Raw genomic sequence first — 24,519 nt, forward strand, 5'->3', positions numbered from 1 at the left:
ATAGACTAGGGTACTTTCCCACTAACTTTTTTTTTAAATATATGTGTAATTTTATAAGGTACTCCTCTTGCTCATAGAAAATTCTCTTTTGACTGGAACATTCCAAATATATAAAGTTTCAACTTTTATTTTAGAGCCTTAGAAATGGGGCCTTTCTGTGGAACAGTGATAAGACAGGTACTACTGTACTAAGGTTAATTTTTTAACGTGGCCCTTCTCTCCCATTTCCTTCAAAAGTGTCATGAAGAAACATCTCACTTCTACCCCCCCCTCCACTTTAATACCACCTGGGTGGTATTAACCTATTCTTGAAGCTTGATGTCCATAGTAGAGGTTTGATCTGTGTTCTTTTCATAGTTGGAAAACTGAAAATATAAGACATCAGTTTCTTTGAAGAGAAAATGTTCTGCCAGAACTGTAGCCGCCATTATCGTCATTCTGAAAAACTATTTTACAATGGTTGTTAGCAGATATAATGGCTGGCTAACACACTTTAATCGTACAGGTCATGGAGAGCTCATTAAGTTGTACTGAATAACTTCAAAATATGTTAAGGTACTTTTCATTACTTGAATAATAGGTATATATTTTAGCTTCTAAGGTAAATTCTTGATAGAGCTGTCTTCAGTCATTTCCTACATTGTGGCTTGTGACCCACTGCAATTTCTTGAAAATTTTTTATATTAAATAATGGCAGTGGAGGAAATAATTCCAAATCTCTTGCATATGCTATTGTGGGTAACTTAAATTCTGAGTATGAGGGTTTGTTTCTTAGTTCATCTTCAGTCTGGTTTACCCATTATAATGAGCTAACGGAAGGAAGGCTCAAACAACTGAAGGAAAATATGTATTTTAGCTCTTTAAATGTTTTAAGTAAAATCTTATAAGGTTTGCATTCAAAACTGCTTACTAAATATTTTCTGTTAACTGTTAAAGAGGGTGGTTAACGTTTCAGTAGTTAATGTGTAGGTAGCCAGTACATGACTCTACGTGCCCGAATAATTCCTCTGTTCTTTTTAGTAAAATCACTTTGGAAGCCCAGTTTTGCTCTGATGAAGAATTATTTGATCTTAGAGATTTTGTATTTAAAATTTGATGGGTGAAAAAGCTTTTTCTTCCATTCTAAGTTAGTGAAAGTAAGAGTTGGAATATGTATTATCTGCTTTCAAGTACTCTATGATTTAGCTAAGAAGTTAGGTTTTCTTTGGCTTTTATTCTCAATATCAGATAGCAGTAGGTACATGTATACAGTCTTGTGCTGTTGTGTATAAATAGTAATTGAGAGATTTGACTTCTTTTACTCTTTTTTTCTTCTTGAGCTTATAATAGTACCACTTTGATTACTCATGTTACAGAATGATGTTCTTTACTACTGTTTGTTTTCATATGCCTGGTATTAAACATTACTAGTAAATTGAATTTAAATATATATAATTATTTATATATTTACATATATTTATATATCATACATATATTTTACATATATTTATATATGCTTATATATTTATAATAGATAAATTTTAATCTTTAACTCCAAGAAACAAAGGAAGATACTGAAATTTCCATTTCATGTGTGAGATATCCATTTAACTTAAGTAAATTTGAAATCCATCCTATTACATTCTTTATTTCCTGCTGGACATTATAATTACCTCCTGGCTATTTCTTGTAATGTAAAAGCATTTCTCATTCCCTCTAGTTATATCAGCTGCATAAGCATAGTTGACTTTTCATATGTTTGTCTTAATATAACCACTTAGTGTTTCAAACTTTCTTTTGCTTTATTTTAGGGTTTAAAAAAATTCCTTTCAGAGAAGCACCTTTATGTGCCTAACAGCTTAGCTGTTTCTCTCCCAGCTGATAAATGGCAAACTATTTCTGGTAGAGGTGTTAACCTCTTGACTCTCAGTACCTGTCTGTCACTGTCCTGCAGCAAAGCTTTGACTGTTTGTGTTTTTTTTTCTTGTGGGTTTTATTTCTTTTGGCATAATGTGTGACATTTTGGTTTTTGTTGTGGTGTTTCTGACTCTTTGTGCCTTTCCTTTTGTGTTTGTTTTCCCTCCTTTTCTCAGTTTGCAGCGGGGCCTCGACCTGCCCATCATCAGGTACTGTACCCTTGCCCCTTCACTATTACCCTTAACTAATAGGTGGGGGCTTTAGTAGTTTCTGACTCTTAGAATGCTGCCATTCCATGGACCCACTCAAACTACTCTTTTCCGGAGTAGCTTCGGTCTGAGGTAATACAGTTCTTTTTGTATTTCACAGCATTTTGTTATTAACAAACCAATTTCCTTCTGTTTATTACACAGTTTAAAAATAATAGAGTTTTTTTACTTTCCAAAAAATAATTGCTCTGAATTTAGAGGACCTTGAAAATGTTTAGATATATTAAGCCCTTACAGATTTTGTGGATACCTGTATTAAGTTTAAATTTAACTGAATGGAATAGGCAACATTCTAAGGGTTTTCTGTTAACATCCTGATGTAACTTGTATTGATGTGTATAAAATAGCATTAGTATTTCTAAAACCACTTAATCTCAGTTACTAACTTAGACCTAATAACAGATTCATTAACAATAATATACATTCATTTGCTGCATAGAACTATCTTTATTCTTAGGATATATAGAAAATAGATACCTTATTTAATTTTAATATTTTTAGCCTATTTGTTCTTTTTGAAGCAATTGTATAAATTAAAATTTCAAAAATGCATATGCAGACACTAGTTTACTTAGCAGGAATATACTAGAAGGGATGGTTTGGGAGAAAGAAAAAGACTTGCAGGGTTTTTTCCCCAAAGTGTTCTGAAACATTTTCTCATTCTATAGTAGAAAGAGCCTACTAAATTCTAAATCTGATAGATCTGGGTTTATATTACCAGTCTACTGTGTAACCTACCAGCTGAGTTAAGCAGTTCTTTTTCTGAACCTCAGTTTCCTCTTATGTAAAATGGGATAAATACCCTTTACATCACAGATAATATATGTAAGTCAGCTACCATAAAATAAGCAGCCAGTAAGTGTTGGCTACTTTTAATATTGTCATGCAACTTAGTATGGTTTGATAAAATGAGAGGAATATTACCAGCATTTACCTGTGGTATCATATTTAGAATTCTTATTACTGAGTAAATGGTTATTGTTTAATTGAAGCCTTTCATTATCTAGCAGTGATTTAATACAAAGCTCTACTTCTCAAAATACAGTCTTTCCAATTTGGACGATGTAAAAGCCAAGCAGATTCTGAGGTGTTAAAGACATTTTGCAGGAGAACTCAGAGGTGGTTGTATGAAGTGGATGGCAATTCTCTGGATATGATAAAAGAAAACTCAGGGGTATCTTTTACTTGATAGAGATAGCATTGTTAAAATACTTTAAGAGCTTGGACTTTGATGTCAGCTAGACCTAGATTTAACTCTTCCTTATTAACTGGGTGTTCTTGGGCAATCTACTTACTGCTCTCAGCCTCAGTTTTCTCATCTGTAAAATGGGGACAGTATCAATACCATCTCAGGACTAATGTGAAGAGTAAATGAGATAATACAAATAAAATGATTAGCAGAGTGACATAGACTACGAATCTAGAGGATAAGATTACTAATTAAAAAAATAGATAATCTCTTAGGTAAAAAGATTGATTATACATTTTTTTGGTAACAAATCTAGTCAAGGGCCATAATAAAGGCAGGGTTTGCATTTTAGTCAGGGGTAAATCCAGTTACTCCTGACAGAAAGCTGGAAGATCTCTGTTCAAGAAGCAGAGTAAAAAGAAACTAGTGATTCAGTAAAAAGGTTTCTGAGCTCCTTCATATAAGGCTAAGTATTTCTATTGCTTGGGTTCAGTTGCAGTGGTCCTCAGATAGGGATGTTGTATTTAAGCCTTTATATATTGTCATCTTTGGGAAAATCTATTGTTTTTTGGTTTTTTTTTAAAGAATACCAGGTGTGCCTTTTTTAAAAAAATTTACTTATTTTAATTTATTTATTTTTGGCTGTGTTGGGTCTTCGTTTCTGTGAGAGGGCTTTCTCTAGTTGTGGCAAGCGGGGGCCATTCTTCATCGTGGTACGCGGGCCTCTCCATGTCGCGGCCTCTCTTGTTGCGGAGCACAGACTCCAGATGTGCAGGCTCAGTAGTTGTGGCTCACGGGCCTAGTTGCTCCGCGGCATGTGGGATCCTCCCAGACCAGGGCTCGAACCTGTGTCCCCTGCATTGGCAGGCAGATTCTCAACCACTGCGCCACCAGGGAAGCCTGGGAAAATCTATTTTTTAAAACTTTCTTCTGAGCCTAAAGGTTTGTGATACACTTTATCTTTATTTAATTCCAACAACCAAGGAAAACTTTAAGAAATCTTACTGAGAAAACGTTAATTTCTATGCTGAAATCATTTTTCATGTGTAATATGTCTCAAAGAAAGTATTGGCAGATTATCCTTCATTTATTTGTAGGATGATGCTTGTGAAATTACAGCATGTTTCAACCATTAAAAAAGTAGAACTATATATGTATATATATTTATTATTTATCTTTTAGCAAGAAACCCACACTAGTTCTTGAAGATGGGTTCTTGAGATGCAGCATAAATCCAGAGCATTGCTTTTGGATACAGAAACTTCGGGTAGCTGGCCGCTTTTACTCTGGTATTCTTCCTTCCTAAATACAATTAAAATTTTTTTCTTTATACCTCACAGAATTAAGTGAGTAAGGAAATACATAACCTTGGCTCAGGCTGCTGCAGTAGCTACCTTGGAGAAATAGAGGAGGGGAGAGTGTGGTTGAAGTGATACTGCTGAGCAGCATGTAGTTGAACCAGTGTTGTGGAACAGCATGGAGTACACTGTTAGGAAGAGTTTGCTGTCTCGTATCCATGGATGTAGGAGCCAGTTCAGCTTATTTCACTGTGGAGTTGGTATTGGCATTTTGGATGAAATAACCAGTTATGAAAAACTGCCCTGTATATTGCAGTTCCTTTAGCAACTTTTGGGCCATACATGCCAGTGGAATTCCCCCAATGACAATTTAAAAAACAAAACAAAATACACCTTCCTACATTTCCAGATACACTCTGTGGAGGTGATACTATTTCCCATTTAAGAATCCCTGGCCGAAGTCTGTATTTAAGAGATCTTCTCCTCAAACGTAAGCCAAGTAGAGACCTAAACCCTAAGAGGTTCATGGAGAAGCATGGATTCATGCTCATAATACAAAACAAGACATATAGAGGCTTGCATAATGAAAGCGATACAGTTGATAACAAAAGTTGAGTGGTATACAGAAAATACATTTTTTAAGGGAAAACATCTTTGTCCTGAGACATTTTTAGTTTGTTGTGATTAAGACTCAAAGTTGAAGGCCCAAATGGTTTTTTCATCTACGGCTGTTTGCTTTGGCCAGAAAGAATTAAATCAAGGGTTAGAGTTAGTCTTGACTAGTTAGAATTAGTGAATAGATTTCTCATTTCTCCTTTATTACATTATTCATCAGAGACTACCTTTCCAATCATATATCCTTTCATGCTTTGATCTCAGTTTTTTTACAGAATAATTTGATGCTGGATGATGTTTCCTATGATTGATGTTCCTAAAGTCCCATAGTAAATACATAACTTCTCGTGGATGTTTAGGAACAATTGGTTCTATAAACTGTTGACTAAATATAATGCACAAGGTGAGCGTTGTGAGTTCAGTTTTATTTGGGGCAAAATGAGGACTATAGCCTGGGAGACAGCATCTCAGATAGCTCTGAGAAACTCCTCCAAAGAGGTAGAGGGAGCGAAGGTCGGTTATATATGTGATTTTGGTGAAGGAGGAGTACATGTAATCAAGCACACATTTTTTTGCAGAAGTTTGCTGCTAGTCTCGTGAAGGTTACTGCTAGTCATGAGGAGCAGACGTCACCATGAATGATTTTAGTGCTTTTCTAGATACGAGGAGATGCAAGTATTGGGCTCATAAAATCTTCTTCTGAAAATATCTAACTATCTAAAGGCCTGTTCTGCCAGTTTTTCCCAGAGCACAGAGGGCCTCATTCCTGATCGCCACCCTGAACTCTTTTCAACGTGTGTTGAAGGTCAGCGGCTGCAGCAGCTTGTGATTTAATCCTTGTAGAGGCAGATGGCAAGTGCCAATTTTTAGTTGGCAAAACGATGCAAAGAAAAAAAAAATCAATAGTTATTTAGATGAGCTATTTGAAGATAGTTTCTTGGGAAAAGAAAACTAATAATCTAGTAATCTAGAACCTATATATTTTTTCTTTGTAAAATGAAGTTATCAGAATTGAAATGAGACAAATAACAAGATTTTGGATGGTAAACATTTTTAGTTTAATACAACCAAGAAACTGCTATAGGATGTGTATGTTTCTTGGAACTGCTTTTATTTAGAAGATCTTTATGTGTGGCCAGCCAGGGCTCTTTTTGAGTCCCTCAAGTCAGGGATACCATGTTCTAACTAGTATTATGTCAGCCACATCATCTTCCTGGTACAATTAATTTTTGGCTTTTGCAGGGATTCTTTAGATTAATAAGGATGTTCTATTCTTTTTGCATTTTATAATCTGAAGAGAGCTTTAGCCTTTAGCTTAGAATAACAGTTTTCTTCAAAGGTAAAAGAAAGTAGTCCTAAGTTATTTTATATGCAGAACACTCTTGGCTTTAGAAATATGTGAACTATTTTTATTCTGATGTTTGAAAATCCCAAGGTAATTAGAAACGGAAAGAACAGAACGTACACCCAGAATTAAAACAAGTGACTTGGTATAATGTAGATCTGGCTTGTGTTACTAACTTCATGTCTTTGGTCATTGAAGTTTGTGTAATTGTGGTTTAAAGTTACTTATGTTCCTGTCCTTATTTTACTTTTGGATTTCACAAGAAATAGCAAGTGTTGGTTATATACTATGGCTGAATAGTCTTTGCATTATGAGGAAAACCAGGGAATTGGTATTTTAAAGTGTTTGTGGAACAAAAACATTTTGCAGTATGTTGATATGTGATTTTAGTTCACACAGTGTTCAAATTAATTGGATTTAGCTTAAACAAATAATAAGCTTCATAAAAAACAGTGTTTGGCATCAAGGAGTATGTTACCTGGGGCAAGCATTGAGACTATGCATGTTTTCCTATTGTAGTTTGGTTCTTTTTGCAAAAAGAGTTAAAAAAAAGAAACAGCTGGCTTATGTTTATCCCCTCCTTCCAATATGACCTCTAAAGGTTTCTGTTCTGCAAGTTGTGCTGTTACATTTGAAGTCCTAGTCCTTGGTAGAGAAATATTTGTATTGCTCTAGACATTTTCTTAGATTTGGAAAATAAAATAAATGAAGACTTTGGGTTTGCCTCTGGGGCCAGACCTGGCATATCAGAGTTTAATGGTTAGGAAATCTGGCCAAGCATCTATGCAGTCTCATCACCAGAACTCTTGTATTTTTCAGAGCTTGATGTAGGCCAGTGATGGGCAGTTTTATCTGGTGCCTTCCTCACAAGGAGTTGTAGGATTGCAGCAGAGACAGTGAAGAAAATACAGGTTGAGAGTTGGCATAACTGGGATTCAGTCTAACCTTTTCTGCAGACTAACCTTGGACTTCAGCTTTTTTATCTGTGAAATGGATAAAATATGCTTACAAATGATGTAATATTGAGGTGTCATAATAACAGCATGTTCCCTAAGGGTATTGTGACGAATAAAAGTACCAGCCTGTCACAGTGCCTGACACATAATGGGCCCTTGATAAGTGTCAGTTTCCTTTAGCAGTGAGACAGCCTACCTTTCCCCTTTCCCAAGCTATTTTTACCTATGAATGAAGTGTTCTCCAAGGATGCTTGTTTCCCAGACTCTGCATTATGATCTGATAGAACACTTTCTTCTTCCTGACAGAATCCTTAAGGGTTTCTTTCCTCCATCTGGCATAATCTTCTACGGTAACACTGTCTAATAGAACTTTCTGTGATGAAGAAAATCTTCTGTATCTGTGCTGTTCACTATAGTGGCTACTAGCCACATGTAACTATTGAGTGCTTGAATTGGGCATTGTGGCTGAAGAACTGAATTTTAAATTAAATTAAATTTAAGTAACTAAATATGGCTAGTGGCTACCTGTTGGACAGTTCAGCTATAGGGCTTACATCTCCTAATTCTTAGTGAAATCTAAATTATGTGACAATATATGTTACATGCAGGAAAACAAAGAATTTTACATGAATAACCTTCATTATAAATTGTTGTAAGTCAGCAGAATATCTGATTGATACTTGAATGATATCCCATTATATGGACTCTTTACTACTTGTCCCTTTCTAACTTGCCAGAAAATCATAGCACTAACATTTTTCTTAAGTACTTAATTTTTTAAAAGAGATATTAACCTAAAAATTTTTTTTAATTAATTTATTTATTTTTGGCTGCGTTGGGTCTTCTCTAGCTGCTGTGCGCAGGCTTTCTCTAGTTGTGGCGAGCGGGAGCTACTCGTTGCGGTGTGCGGGCTTCTTATTGCAGTGGCTTCTCTTGTTGCAGAGCACAGGCTCTAGGAGTGTGGGCTTCAGTAGTTGTGGCACACGGGCTCAGTTGGTCTGCGGCATGTGGGATCTTCCCAGACCAGGTCTCGAACTCGTGTCCCCTGCATTAGCAGGTGGATTCTTAACCACTGTGCCACCAGGGAAGTCCCAACCTAACAAATTCTTAATTGAGATCCTTACTGTTTACCCCTCCAGTAGGTTGAACTATATATGCAAAAAGCTAGGGATTTCAGAAACATATTTTTTTTTTTTTTTTTTTTTTGGCTGTGTTGGGTCTTCGTTTCTGTGTGAGGGCTTTCTCCAGTTGCGGCGAGTGGGGGCCACTCTTCATCGCGGTGCGTGGGCCTCTCACTATCGCGGCCTCTCTTGTTGCGGAGCAGAGGCTCCAGACGCTCAGGCTCAGTAGTTGTGGCTCACGGGCCCAGTTGCTCCGCGGCATGTGGGATCTTCCCAGACCAGGGCTCGAACCCGTGTCCCCTGCATTGGCAGGCGGATTCTCGACCACTGCGCCACCAGGGAAGCCCAGAAACATATTTTTGATACGGTTTTTATTGCTTTGCAAATTAATAAGTACTCAGTGGTTTTTGACATAGGAAGAACTAATGTGATTGAATAAGATTTTTCCTGGTTACTGAAAATGAATAGGTGTTTTTCAAAGAATTTCTGGTTATTATATAGTTTTTTAGAGATATTTTTGTCTTTTGATGATTCGAGAGAGCAAAGTCATGAGAAAATGATATATTCTAATTAATAGCATCTGGGTAATTCCCTGGTGGTCCAGTGGTTAGGACTAGGTGCTTTCACTGCCAGGGCCTGGATTCAATCCCTGGTTGGGGAACTAAGATCCTGCAAGCTGCACAGCATGGCCAAAAAAAAAAAAAAAAAATTAACAGTATCTTCAAAAAACATTTATTACCATTGTTATTGGCCAGGAAACTTTGGTAAATCTATAATTACTACATCTTTAGAAGGATTTTCCAAGAGGTAACTTTTTCCTTCTTGCTTCTAGAGTGTTTCTGTGAAGGTCAGCAATCTTAAGTACCCTATAAATTCACCCTCTGTTTTAAATGTATCCTAGCCCTTTGGAGCTACCCAAAGTACCACGTCAAACGAGGGCTGTCATCTTCCTCTGCTGTTTTCCTGGCATACTAGTGGACCATTGAAAGATAAAAGACTAAACAGATTGAAATCAGGTTTGGAGATGATACTTACGTTGTACAAGGTTCTTTTCTCCTTACCTGTCCCGTTTCAGCATTTTTTATCAGTGACTTGGATTAATGCCATGCCTGTCAAATTTGGTGATGGTCATGTAGTTTTGATATTGCATGATATATTTAGAATCCAAAAAAAAAAATCTGTGTAATCTGAAATGATGGGTTGAAATTAGCCAGATAAATTTTCAAAGGAATAAAATACTAGATTCCTATATGAACTTCAAAACACAACTATAAGAGTACACACAGAAGTGAAGAGCATGACTTATTGCCAGGTTATATATAAAGAATATTAAAGAATTTTAGATGATTGTAACTCAGTACTAATTGGTAGTAAAATGTGGTTGACAAAAGAGCTCCTGTGATCCTGTGATTCTTGTTCATTAATGGAAACAGAGTTGGCCAGAATAAAAGAGATATATTGTTCCTTTATTCAGCAACAGATATTTATTGAGTGAGGGCCTGGTATGGTCTGGGCAGACCTGGATGTTTAGGTTTGGCTCTCTACTTTGAGAACTTTGAACAGTGGGAGAAGATTGAGAAAAAAGAGTTAGCTGGTTAGGGAATTTAAAAATCTTGGTTGGAGGGAGATGGGGTGGAGGGTGGTGATTGGCTTGGAACAAAAAATGGTGATGTGTAAGTTGGCAGTGATGGCAGTCTTCAGATAACTCAGAGGTTTGTCACTCCTGGAGAGGAAGGATTTGACTTTGATGTGATTTTTTTGGGGATCGATGTCAGACCAGAGGGTAGATGGTACAGAGGGATAGATTTGGAGCCAGTAGAAGGAGAGACTCTTGCAGTGTCAGAACTCCATTTAACAATGAAATGGAACTGTGTCCTGAGTTGCTAAAGTCTCATAACCTCAAAGGCATGTCATATAAGAGATTCAAACTTTAGGTATATGGTTAGACTAAATGGCCTGTACTGTCCTTCCAAAACAGGATAGTTTGATTCTTTTAATGATTCTTCAGCACTCAGTGGAGAGGAAAAAGGATTCAGAAGCATTGAAGCAGTTTGGGAAAGCCTGTTCACATCCACACACTCTTTTCAATAAGCTGTGGTTTGCTGCCATGCCTACCAACTATTAAATCTAATTCTATATTTACAATTGAATGGTTAGGAGGGAGTACAAAAAAGAGGATCCGTTTCTTTTTATTTCTTTGCATGTCCAACCATTATACCTTTTCTAGTCCTGGAGATATTAGAACCTCGTGTGTGTGTGTGTGTTTGTGTGAGTGAGAGTGAGAGAGAGGGAGAAATGGTGTACTTTATAAAGGGAAAGACAAGCTCCAAATAGCCTGTCATAGTAAAAATCTTAGTGCAGTGAAGTTGAGTAAAATAGGCCTGTTAAATGTACCAAGGATAAAAAAGCATATGAACAAGTTTCAGTTACTCTAAGGGAGATAGAGAATTAGAATCTTGTAGGTAGGAGAAATTTGTTTTCCTGAATGATAAACATGAATTTCATGAGGTGACTGATGGAGTGTTTTTCTTACCAGAAATCAATTACGATTGAGGGATCTGCTACCCATCAGTGTAGTTTGATAAACGTCCTGCCATATCCCTTCAGCCTTTGAAAAGAAAAGATTTCTTCTGACTGATGTCACTTGTTTGAAATTATGAGGGGTGTTCCATTTCATGAGAGTTAGAGTGTGTAACAGTTAAAAGTACAGGCCCAGAACCTGAATGTGTTTAAATTACACATGGCAGACCTTTAGCAAGTTACTTAATCTCCCTGTCTCTCAATTTCCCCATATATCTAATGGTGGTGTTAAAAATAGTACCTGCCTTAGAGGTTTGTTGTGAGGATAACTTAATATATTGATATATGTGAAGTGTTTAGAGTGGTACCTGGTAGCTTAAAGTGCTGTATGAATCTTCATGTTGTTATTTAGTGTTCCTGTTTAATGCAAGTTTCTACTTAGCTTCAAAGCTGAAATCTTAGTTTATAAAAAAAAAGTATGGTATGTCCACATAACCACAAATTTTGTGTTTTACTGGCTCGGCTGTATGTTGATGTTAAGAGTATCATTAGAAACATTTGTTTGTTTCTCTTTCAAAGCAGTTTAAGTAAACGGTCTTATCCTATTCAGAAATCTCCTTGAATAAAATGTAATCTCAGTTATTCTAGACAGGCTGGTTAAAAATTCCAGCAGAACAGGTGGAAAATAGTGGTGAGAGACGTATTTATGGGAAAACTTTACCCATGTCTATTTTTCTTGTTCTGCATAAGTTAATGGACTAGTTTCCTCTCTCTCTCTCTCCCTCACCTCCCCGTAACACCATGTGTCTTCAGGCAATAAGTACTCTGACAAAATTTGTTGATAATATAACCACAGTGGATCATCACCTGTATCCGTTTGATACTCTCCTTGTCTTGCCTGCCCTCTAGAGTTCATGGAAAAGGTTCTTACAGAATTAATCTTTTTATTCACTGTGTCTAACATCTAGTAGTGCTCAATAAGTTGAGCCAGATGAATGACCCTCCTTTCCTTGAGTCCGTAACAGTTTTGTGGCTCCTGTGATATATACACCGAGTTATAAAAATGGTTAGGTTCATCCCTGAAATGTATTCACAGCTCACATTGATGAATAATAGATTCTGTCTGCTATGTAATTAGAAGTGAAGTCTAGCCTGGAAAGTTTACTAGTCCAGTGTTCTTGGTTGCAACTGACAGAAATTCTTGTATCTGTCACCAAAACTGTGTCAGTGGAGATAACTTGAAGACTATTGCTGTCATTGTGACCCAGCCCAGGTTCCTGTGCTATCACCCTTGCCTCTTGTATTTTCTTTTCATCTTCACCAACTACTCTCTGTAGTTTCCCCCATCTGGTTTCCCCATTCACTTCATTCTCCTGCTATACCTTACTGTCTGTTGCTTTTCTGTGACTTATTCTCTTTAGGGCTTTCTTTCCCCTGGGGTATGAGGGCTGAATGGGGATGAGCCTTGGGCACTGGATCCCAATTCTTCCAATTCAGCACAAGATGACAAGTTACTTCCTACCACCTGTGGGTAGCTTGATGCTTAAGAGTAGGACATGATAAGACCTGAGTGGGCCCAAAGGTCAAACTTGCAGTTATTTGGACCAATAGCAACACTCATGTCTGGAATTGTGAGACAACTCAAGAGATTTTGGAGCTAGACAGCATTTTTAGAGTATTACTATATTTCCCCATTTTAAAGCTGTAAGTGGCCTCTTATGTACCTGGTTAATTGAAAAGAGCAAGTTTCTGTCATGTGGAGCCTGGTAAAAGTTGAAAGGTTTAGGTATTTCTTAGGACTTTTGCAAACTTAAAAGTAACAAATGGCACTTCTACTGTTAACTCTCATCTCCATTGAAGATGGAGAGCAGATCACAGAGATGCTAAATAACTAATGCTGAGTCATATCATGGGGGAGAGCCAAGAGTAGGAATCAGTAGTTCCAATGGTACTTGTCCACTAAGCATACATTTCCTTTCAAGCTGTTAATACTTTTGGCTACTATTAGAATATTTTTGCCACTGGATTTATTTACTTTCGATTAAATGTCATTCGATTCTTCAATTCCATGTGCCCTTGAATTCTCAAGTAGAGAATTGTCATTCTGATTTTCTAATCTTCTTTCTTCTCCTATTATTACTAAATAGAAAGAAATTTTTGTTGAGCTGCATGCTATGTCCTACCCCTTCCTACTGATCTATATGCTTTTCCATTGGCTTTCTTTCTGTTTCCTGCTGCTTTCTTGCTTCATAATTGAAGGGAGGATTCAGACCCATCCAGGTAACAAACTACTGGTTCTGCATGGCCTCTTTATTTCTCTATTCTCTTATTATTATTATTAGAGGGAGATTGATTGTCTGCTGATGAATACACGCATTCACGGTGGGAATTTACTATTGGTATATTGTTTCAAGGCTTTTAAGCCTGCAGTGAAAACCATAAACAACCACAAGTACTGGTTACCATTTGAAAGATTTGAGATGTGCTCCTTCCAGACCATTCTCAAGCCTGTCTAGATTTTCCACTTTTATTGCAAACTATTTGAGAAAGCAAAATTGGGTTCAGTTTAGTATGAGATTGCCACTATTTGCAAAATGAAGGCTTTTCCTGTCATGTGACAATTAGCATGTGACAACCCTACAGATGGTTTTAGTTTAATTTGACCTTGATAAACTGAGATGAAAATTTTAATGTCCAGAAAGATTTATTGTTATTCTAAATACTTTATAAATGACTTGAATGGTAGTTTTTTAGGGGACTACTTTAATTTTTAATAAGTTGATAATGAGCTATCTACTCTTTATGAAAGAAGCAATGCTTTTATACAACAGAACAACTTTTAGAGAGATACCAACTACCCCTTTTGTTATATTTTACCACACATTTTAAAATTAATAATTTATGGTATGGAATTTTTAGTTTAAATTATCTGAGATTTCATTTTAAAAGTGAGGCTGCCCTACTGTTTTCAAATGAGTGACAGTATTGATCAAAGCGTGAATCGGTGTGGCTGTGCCTCGTGTGGAATGCTTTTTGTGAACCCAGATATAGGCAATTAAGTCTCTTTTTATGTATGTTGTATTTCTAACTCAAGTTGATAAGATTTTTATAAGTGGAAAAAAGGAGAAAGCTCAAGATAGTAAAATTTACTTACTGCCCTTTGTAAAAAAATATATATATATATTTTTTTCTCCCCTCCTCAGTTTTTCCAGAGGCCTCAAATACAGCCTCCTAGAGCTACCATCCCGAACAGCAGTCCTTCCATTCGTCCTGGTGCACAGACACCCACTGCAGTGTATCAGGCCAATCAGCACATCATGATGGTTAACCACCTGCCCATGCCATACCCGGTGCCCCAGGGTCCTCAGTACTGTATACCACAGGTAAAGTATCTCTCAGATCCGTGTGGTCCATCAGCAGAGTGGGCATTAACTCAGATTCTCATCAGAGGGAACAGGGAGGGTGGCTGGTAGCTTTGGTTTTTAGTGACGTGTGAACTTTTTTGTTGGATATAAGTCTAAGCCATTTTGTCATTTTTCATAATATCATAAGGAGATATTTCATCTCTTAAAATTTTCTAAAATGATAGAGAAATTGTTTTTATATCCTAGCTTTCCCCCAATCCCTTACCCACAACCAGCTGCTCTAAAATAGAGTCCATAACTACCTGTTCCAGTAATACCATTCAGTGTCATTGAAAGCTGTCAGCCTGAAATAATTTTACAATGAGCTGATGTCTGCCTGTGCCCTGATTTGCTGTATGGCTTTACCTAAGGCACACCTTTTTTACATCCTCATTACATCTTTTTTTTTTAATTGAAGTATATTTGATATACAATATTGTGTTAGTTTGAGGTGTGCAGCAAAGTGATTTGGTTATACATATGTATATTCATTTTTTTCAGTTCTTTTCCATTATAGGTTATTACAAGATACTGAATATAGTTCCCTGTGCTATACAGTAAATCCTTGTTGTTTATCTACTCATTGCATCTTAATGGCAAGCAGGTGTTTTGAATGTGTTTAACAAAGTGGCTTTGCCTCCTTTAAATGATTCTCTTACACACACACACACACACACACACACACACACACACACACACACACACACACACACACACACACACACACACACACACACACACACACACACACACACACACACACACACACACACACACACACACACACACACACACACACACACACACCCCTTTATTTCTCCATAGTAAGCTACCTTCATGTTACTTCCTAAATGTCTGTAACCCCTCTCTTGCAGTACCGTCATAGTGGCCCTCCGTATGTTGGGCCCCCACAGCAGTATCCGGTTCAGCCGCCAGGGCCAGGTCCTTTTTATCCTGGACCGGGACCTGGGGACTTCCCCAGTGCTTATGGTAAGTATGAAAAATTAGGCAATTTCTGCTAGTTTGTTGTGCTTATTTCATTTTGTTGTTTGGCAGGTCAGTTTAGGTAGTGAGGTTTGGTGGTGTGAAAGATTTTTAAATAAAATGTTGCAAACAGTTCTGACCTGAAAGCTTTTTTTGTATTTAGTTAATGACACCTTCTGAAGGAGCTGGTAATTCTGTTGCAAAGAGCCCATGTCTCAAGAGTGTGATGTGTGCTGCTGGCTCATGATTACCTAGATTGTTGCTGGATTTTTGCTGAATGCATAAATATACCTTATCTCCCTTACATGATTTCTTTTTTTCTAAGCATTTACCACCATTTACCGAAACATTTGTTAATGTTTTCTCACTAGAATGTAATATCCACGAAGGCAGGGAATTTTATTTGTTTTGTTTACTGCTATATCCCTAGCACCTGAAGAACAGTGACTGGCAGGCACTTAGAGAATACACATGGGATGACTGAATTTAACTCAGTATACCTGTGAGTCCTTTTCTGCAAAACTTTGGTAACATCTGTGTCATGGGGAGGTTTTAAGGATTAGTTAAATGGAAATGCCTTGAAAAATTACAAGTATTTTTAATGTAGAGAAGCAAGCACCAAGCTTATACTTGGTGTGTGAACCGATACTAAACTAAGGAGTAATGAAAATTACTTATGTTATTCAGTAAATTTCTACAACATACCACACTTGTTTTTTTTCCTTAGAAGAGGAATTATAAGTGATAAAATCAGCAAATACTAGAAAAGTTAAACTTTGACATTCAGTAAGGGGACTCCCCTGGTGGCACAGTGTTAAGAATCCACCTGCCAGTGCAGGGGACATGGGTTCAAGCCCTGGTCCGGGAAGATCCCACATGTGTCGGAGCAACTACTCCCGTGCACCACAAGTACTGAGCCTGCGCTCTAGAGCCCGTGTGCCACAACTACTGAGTCCACGTGCCACAACTACTGAAGCCCGTGCACCTAGAGCCTGTGCTCCGCAACAAGAGAAGCCACCACAATAAGAAGCCCATGCACTGCAACGAAGAGTAGCCCCTGCTCGCCACAACTAGAGAAAGCCTGTGCGCAGCAGGGAAGACCCAGCAAAAATATTAATTAGTTAATTAATTAAAAAAATAATTATTAAAAAAAAAATTCAGTAAGCATTGCTCTTTTCCATTACAGCAAGGACATATTAAAATTTTAACTTGTTCTTTTAAGATGGTAACCCACCCTAGATAAACATGTATCCACTAACTGATTTCCTAACATTGGGATTAGTGGCTCAGTTAAAAACCTTTATAGAATAATTGATGGGTATTAGAATAACCCAGGAAGGTTTCCTTTAGGTTTTGAGGTGAAATAGGCAAAGCAACCAAGTGTTACCTAGCTTTACTTCTTTTAGAAAAGGAAAACCTTTCTGTTACTTGTGAAACTGCTGTTTCAAAATGATATACTTTAAAACTTCATTAAATGTCTCAAATATATATGTTTATTTAACATGGCTTTATTAAGTGGTATTTTTACTAAGAAATACTTGATATTTTCAGAATAATACATGTTTACACATATGTTTAAAAGGAAAATAATATATGCACATTACCCAGCTTTAACATAGAATATTGCCAGTACTGTTGAGGTACTTGTGCACCCCTTGAACTTAGCTTTAAGGCACAGTTTTCACACAAGTCTAGTGCCTTTGTATTGGTACTTGCTCTGAAATTTTAAATCCAATTAAAATTATTTTGAGGTGTAAAATTGGCTGTTGTTGTTATCTAGAATTTATTGAATAGAAAAACTTTAAGATGAGATTATCTGTCAGAGTAAACATGCTGAAATTAATAATATTTCTCTTTCAAATCCATGTTGCAAAGGGAATGCAATTGTAGCTTCGAATTTACAAAATTATTTTGAAAGGTTTCTCACTGATTTTAGTCTACTGTTTATTTACAGATCACATAAATGATTTTTTGACTCAGAAAATATCATCATTATTATAAGTCTGTGCCAGCCCTCTTTCTTGCTCTTGAAACTACTGCTGCAGTATATATGGAAACAATATAGATGAGTTTACTAGTAGAGATATTTTGATGATGTGGATATACAGTATTATAACATTTTGGTTTTATTTATTTCTATTATATATAAGCCATATTTATTTATTTTTACAAAAAAGCAATAGACTGAGGTGCAGTTGTATCTCAGATATTGTTGATGTCTGTTCCTTGTGATAGATATTCTTTCTTCCCCAGGAAATTCTTACATAGGTCCAATAGACATTGAGTAGGTAGTTCATCACCTAGATTAAAACAGTGTTCTCCTAGTTTCCTTAAGATTAGAAAGACGATCTTAAGATAGTTTTTCATTATGAAAATAACCAAGTTGATGAAAAATACAAATAATGTAGGGCATAAAAAGTTGAAATAACCAATTTTTGTCCCTCCTTACTCCCTAAAGAAATAATGATTTAACAGATTGAAACATATTTTTTTCATTCATATTTAAATAATTTTTAATGCAAATGGGCACATACTATTTTTAATGTTCTAAAACTTCCTGTTTTTTTCCCCCATCTCACGACATATTCATGGACATCTTTCCATTTCATTGCCTATAGAATTTCAAGCTACATAGTATTCCATTTTAAGAATAAATCATAATCTAGTTCTCTGCTGATAGAAGTTTAGGTTCTTTTTGTTATTTGGGCAGATGTTTTGGTTTTAAAGCCTGTCACTAGTTAGTATGTTTTTATCGGAATCAAAAGTTGTAATCTAATAGTTCCCATCAATTATAGATCCTCCAGCTATATTGCCTTGGTCTTATGGTCTAGAAGCCATAAACATTCCCTTTCTATTTCCTTTTCTTGGAATCTCCCCTTCTTTTACCTTTTCACTTCCATTTCTTAATTCCCCTCTGATCCTGATGCCTCCCCTTTCCTCTTCACCTCTCCTGTCCTGATCTTGGGTTGGGCTAAAGGTGGGTGTGGGGATGGGATCCTAGTTCTGTGTTCCAAAGCAGGAGTCCTTTCTTCTAGGGCAGAGGCCCTTCCTTTAACTGAACTGGCAAGGAATGAATCCAAGACTTGTTCCTTCTTGCTCTACTGCTGGAGTTTGTGAGCTGGGTGGGCTTTTTTCCCCCCAGAGTTCTTAGTTCTTCATCCTTAACTTTGCACTTAACTCCTGCATACTAACAGTTTACTCCCCTGCTTGGTTTAAGCCTTGAACAGTGGTTCTCAAAAAATATTCCTAACTACATTGAATTTCAGTAACAAAGATCATAGAATTCTGTATAATTTTTGCAGTGTTTCTACAGTGTTGAGGAAAAATAACTAATGAATAGTATTTTCTCAGTGTCGCTTTTCAGTTTTTCTCTTGTCAGTGTTTCTTAAATATTTTGATGTTATATCAGAAAAACCTCATGGAGACTGAAATTGTTTCCAGGCCAACCCTAGAGGTTGATCGCCCAAGATGAAAAACATAGTTTTGGGAGCAAAGGGATGTGGTTGATGGTGGCAGTGATGTTGAGGAAGAAAAAAAAGATTGAGAATTTACAGTGGTAGATGGCCCCGCCCCGTTCTCTCTTGCTTCAAACCAGTATACTCTCCTTTTTTCTCACTCTGTCATGTCATTTCCCTTTCCTTCTGTCATCTTCTTTCCACTCTTTTCCTGAGTCTCTATGGGGGCTTGGGCACCTTGTTCAGCTTGTAAGAGCTGAGGGAGTCACTGTTCCCCGTAGTGTGTGTAGGTATGAAATTTTTTTGGCACCTCAAATTCAGTTTGATTGTGTTTTCGCAGAGCGGCAATACATTATTATTATGGGTATATTATGGGATAAATTGATTTTTATGTGCCAGCCTGCATATTTAACCACTATATTTATCTTTGTTTCTATGGAAAATTGAAGGTTTTGAAAGGTTTTGGAAGACCTGCAATGTGAAAGACATTTGTGCTAAGTATTCTGTGGAATGTAGATGTTGAGGTATTCTCCCTGCCTTTCAGGAATTTGTGTGATGTTTGTGCTTGGGGTTTTGCCAATGAGATGAAATCTAAATATTGACTAGACCAGTTGTTCCCAGATCTTTCAGTATCCTGGGCAAGTGAAATATAAAGTAAAGTAAAATAAAGGAAGAAACATACATGACTATTATATTTAAAATTTTGCCAATAAGACTTTTAAAGCAGACTGCTACTTATTGTATCATTTCCTATAGGAAGGCTGTTTTAACAACAAAAGAGTAAGACTGAAATAATTTCAAAAAAGGAACAGTCCTTTCCAAAAATGTCAAGTTGGCAAGCCTGTAGTTGTGTGTGTATGTGTGTATTTCATGGTTATTATTGTATATATTTTGCCATATATCATTGGCACCTTTTATATAGACTGGGGTTAGGAGAACCACTGATATAGAATAAGAGTCAGCAAACTTTTTCTATAAAGGACCATATATAGTAAATATCTCAGGCTTTGCAGAACTAGAATCCCATCCCCACACCCACCTTTAACCCAAACCATTCAGCTCTGCCATAGTAGTGGGAAACCAGCCATAGAGAGTAGATAAAGTGTTATTTGTGGGTGTCTTCCCATAATACTTTATTTACAAAATAAATGGTATTAAGCTGAATTTGGGCCTCCTGATCTAGACAAACCTACCTCATTCCATGAATAAGAGTTCCAGAGACATTAAGTAACTTGCCTGATAAATGGTATGCAAAAGTGATTCACATTTTTAATAGAATAAAATAAATGTTTTAAATGTCCCTGCCTATGTAAGAAGTTGGATTAGATTATTTTTAAAAAACTATTGTTTGGTAGGGCAGAAGGCCTGCTCTGCTGTGGTCCATAGTTGACTAAATGTTTTACTAATTTAGTGTTTAACTCCCCACTATATTGAGATTATCCTATTCTGCCAGGTTTATTCAGCTGGTATTTATTGTGCATATATTATACATCAGCCTCTGCCCCAATCATGTTGATTCAGAACTGATTCATTAGAAGAATCTGATTTTTTTTTTTAAGGGATGTTTTACCTTTTGGATCTTATTTCACTTAGCTTAAAAAATAAGACAAGGTGAGCCAATTGTATTGCTTGTGTAACAGCATTTGAAACCAATTTTAGGGGCTTGTTTTGTGAGTGTTGGAGCTAGTGACGTAATATGGTAGTATAGAATTGCTTATTTGAGCTCTGCTTTGATAATACTTTGCTCACTTACTAGAGGATAGCTAATGTGTTTTTGTCTTTGAATTTATTCAAATCCTAGTCATGCTGTTTACATCAGCCCTGTTTAGTTCTTTTCCAAATCTGATTCTTGAAACCTGATTGATACCTGCAGAGTTCTGATACTGCAAATCATAGTGCTTCCGAGAAATTTCCACTTGAAGATTATTATTATGAAGATGGTGGGGATGGTAAAGATGTCGATGATGACAGTGATAATGGAGCCTACATTATTTGACTTTTTACTAAAGTACCAAGGATTTTACCAGTATTAACTATCTTCATACACATTTCTTTCCTTCTTGTTACTTTGACTGCTATCCATCTCTCCCACTAAAGGCCAGTCATCACTTGTGCACCCATCATATATGTACCCATTTAAGGCTGTTACTCTAGCAGTTCTCTTCTCTCTTTCCTACATTATCATTTTTTTTCTCCCTCTGCTGGATTAGTTTTATCAGCATACAGGTATATTGTTTCATTCCCGTCTTTTTAAAAAAAAAAGTTTTTTTTTTTAACTTCATATTTTTGTCCACCTATAGCCCATTTTTCTGCTTCCTTTAAGACTTTTAAGAAAAAGAGCTGTCTGTACTCACTGTCTTCATTTTCTGAAGACAGATGAGGATGCACACCTCCACTCCCACCCCAAACAACTTTTGTCAAGGTCACCAGTGAATTCTACTTTGCTAAATCTTAATTGACCTCCCAGTACCATTTGACATAGTTAAGCACTCTGCCCATTCTTGGACCATTCATCTCCTTTGCTGGGTTTTCTTCATATCTGTGACCTCTAAACAACATAGAGTGCCTTGGGAGTTCCATGGTGATCCAGTGGTTAGGACTCCGTGCTTTCACTGCTGTGAGCCCAGATTGAGTCCCTGGTCAGGGAACTAAGATCCTGCAAGCAGTGCAGCGCCGCCAAGAAAAGGTCACTATTTAAAAAAATAAATAAATAAACAGCATAGAGTGCTTCAAAGTTTAGTCCTTGGGCTTCTTTTCTGTTTGTACTCATTTCCTGAGTTACCCAGTCTCATGGTTTAAATACTGTCCATATAGTCTAATTCCAAAATGGATACCTATTCTCCGACTCCAGACTTGTGTCTCTTTTGGCCTACTTGATATCTCTGTTTGAAAGTCTAATAAGAATGTCAAAACTTTACATGTCCAAAATTGAGCTCTTGATTTTTCTGCCCTAAATTGTACTCTTCCTCATCTCAGTAAATAAATAAATAGCACAGTAAATAGTACCTCCATCCTTCCACTTGCTCAGACAGACCTTAAGAATTTTCCTGGACACTTGTTTCTCTCACACCCACATCCAATCCATTAGCAAGTCTGGAGGTTCTACTTTCAAAAATATCCAGTATCTGACCCCTTCTTACCACCTCTGCTATAAGCACTCTGGTTTAATAGTAATTATAATAATAGTCAAAGTTTTGAAAGTTAAAAAGGATTCATTGAGGTGGGTAGGTAGAAGAAGTTAATTTCAGGCAGAAGGGCAGTATAGTCAAAGGCATGAACAATGTTGAAGAGATTGGTCTACTCAAGGGATAGGAATACGTTATCCCTTAGAGCAGAGGTGTGGAGTTTGAGGATGGTAGAAAATGTAGTTTGGAACCTGGATTCCTAGTGGCTGGACTTCATCTTTAGGCTGCTTGTTATCAGCCCCAACAGTAGGACATTCGCCAAACCTAAATGGTAGCTCCCTGTGGGAGTGGTTCTCCATAAGTAAGGAGAAGAATTAGACCACCCCAACCCCCAAGATGATGAGATATATTCTCCTGCCCCTGACCAAACCCACACACAAGACATATCCACACAAACCTTTGTTTGAGAATCACGGTTGGAGGCAGTGGGCCCCCAGGATAGATTTTTTTTTAAGCAGTAACGCTCGTGGCAGTCTGCAGGAGTTGCTTATTTAGTTGTTTTTATAGTGGATGCTGAAGAAAAGATAGATGCTTATGACTGTTTGGGAATCATTCCTTGACCACTTCAGTAGCTGGAGGGGAGCTGGTGGAAAGAGCTGAGCAAGAAGAATGCTTATTTTTGTCTGTTACTTTTTTTTTAAACTAATTGTCTAGATTTACAGTGCCATTACTAGTCTTATAGTGGTTGACAAAATAACTGAATGCTTTTTTTCATTCTTTTCTAATTCTTTAGGAGCGCCTTTTTACCCAAGTCAGCCAGTGTATCAGTCAGCACCTATCATAGTGCCTACGCAGCAGCAGCCCCCTCCAGCCAAGAGAGAGAAAAAAACAGTAAGAGATCTTCATTAAGTTTTCTCACTTTAAAATTGAATGTCCATTTACTTATCAAATAAGTTTACCCACAGCTGTAATAATTATTCACCTCAGTTCCCAAATGACTGCCAATTTTTATTTCTCCCTTATATCCTCACCACTAGACCTGGAGGATTTGTATGGGCATATAACTAGACATTACAAGTACCCTTTGCTTAATATCAATTTTCAACATGCACTGAGCTAGCTATGCTAAATGACAACATGCCATCCAGCTCCAGAACAGGAAGGTTTAATCTTCTAAAGTCTCACTAAGTGGGAGGAATTTGAGCTCGGTTCTCACATCCTTATTGTCCTTTAACTCTAGTCCTAGTCAGCTCTATATTCAACTATGAATTGACAGGGGAAAAATAGCACAAGAGAAGATGGGCATGGTATTAAGGACAGCAAGAAAAATATTTCCTATAGAATATATTTATTTTAAGAAACAGAAAGCAGAATTTAGAAAATGTATTGTAATTGTTTTAAATAAATTACAGAGGCTTTGCCTCTATCTAGTCAGGCAGGCCCAAGAGAATTAGAGTACAGTAATATGAAATATGCACTGCAGAATATTTTGTAGAAGAGTGGCTTGCAATCTTTTATCCATCAGAACACACGAAATGAATGATGTTTATAAGAGATTCCCACATTCACACAGATAAAATAGGTGGGAGTGACATCATAGCAATACTCTTGCAAGTACTCTCATTTAATAATAATTAATGAGGTTCAGAACTTTGGTTCTTTTTTATCAGAGACAAATTATTTGTGCACACATCATAATAAACATGACATGCCAATGTATCATGACACTACAGTTGAGAAACTGCTGTGGAAATGTTGACACAGCATGGTAGATGTTGGACTTGAAGAACACTCTCAGAATGCAGAAAAATTAGTAAAGAAAATAATGAAAATGGAAGACAGTATTAATAGATGTTACTGAAGAAGAAAGTAGAATAAATGATTTGTAAAACAGTATATAAAACTGTAGTAGGGGACTTCCCTGGTGTCGCAGTGGTTAAGAATCCGCCTGCCAGTACAGGAGACACGGGTTTGAGCCCTGGTTCGGGAAGATTCCACATGCTGCAGAGCAACTAAGCCTGTGCACCACAACTACTGAGCCTGTGTGCCACAACTACTGAAGCCTGTGCACCTAGAGCCCGTGCTCCACAACAAGAGAAGCTACTGCAACGAGAAGCCCACGCACCGCAATGAAGAGTAGTCCCCGCTCACTGCAACTAGAGAAGAGCCCATGCACAGCAACGAAGACCCAGTGCAACCAAAAATAAATAAATAAATTAATTAATAAATTAATTAATTTTTAAAAACCCAAAAAACTATAGCAGGAATAAGATTCTATACCTGAAAAAATAGCTGATAGTAGAAATCTTAATAAAGACCTACTCCCAGGAAAGCTTCCAGAT

General features: G+C 36.9%; 1 protein-coding gene across 24 annotated transcripts in view; it reads left to right on the forward strand.

The window, feature by feature from the left end:
* Positions 1–24,519, forward strand: part of EIF4G3 (eukaryotic translation initiation factor 4 gamma 3) — a 391,559-nt gene that overhangs the window by 201,808 nt on the left and 165,232 nt on the right. For 9 of the 24 annotated variants that reach the window (XM_082372359.1, XM_082372344.1, XM_082372346.1 and 6 more), the window contains 3 exons: positions 14,413–14,592; positions 15,489–15,603; positions 22,971–23,068. In XM_082372359.1, coding sequence (XP_082228485.1) covers positions 14,413–14,592; positions 15,489–15,603; positions 22,971–23,068 — 393 coding nt within the window. Of the gene's footprint in view, positions 1–2,072; positions 2,106–13,468; positions 13,490–14,412; positions 14,593–15,488; positions 15,604–22,970; positions 23,069–24,519 lie in introns of all 24 variants that reach the window. The other 15 variants (XM_082372341.1, XM_082372360.1, XM_082372352.1 and 12 more) reach the window with 3 other exon arrangements.

Source organism: Balaenoptera borealis, assembly GCF_965194805.1.
Source record: "Balaenoptera borealis genome assembly, chromosome: 1".
Lineage (NCBI taxonomy): Eukaryota > Metazoa > Chordata > Mammalia > Artiodactyla > Balaenopteridae > Balaenoptera > Balaenoptera borealis.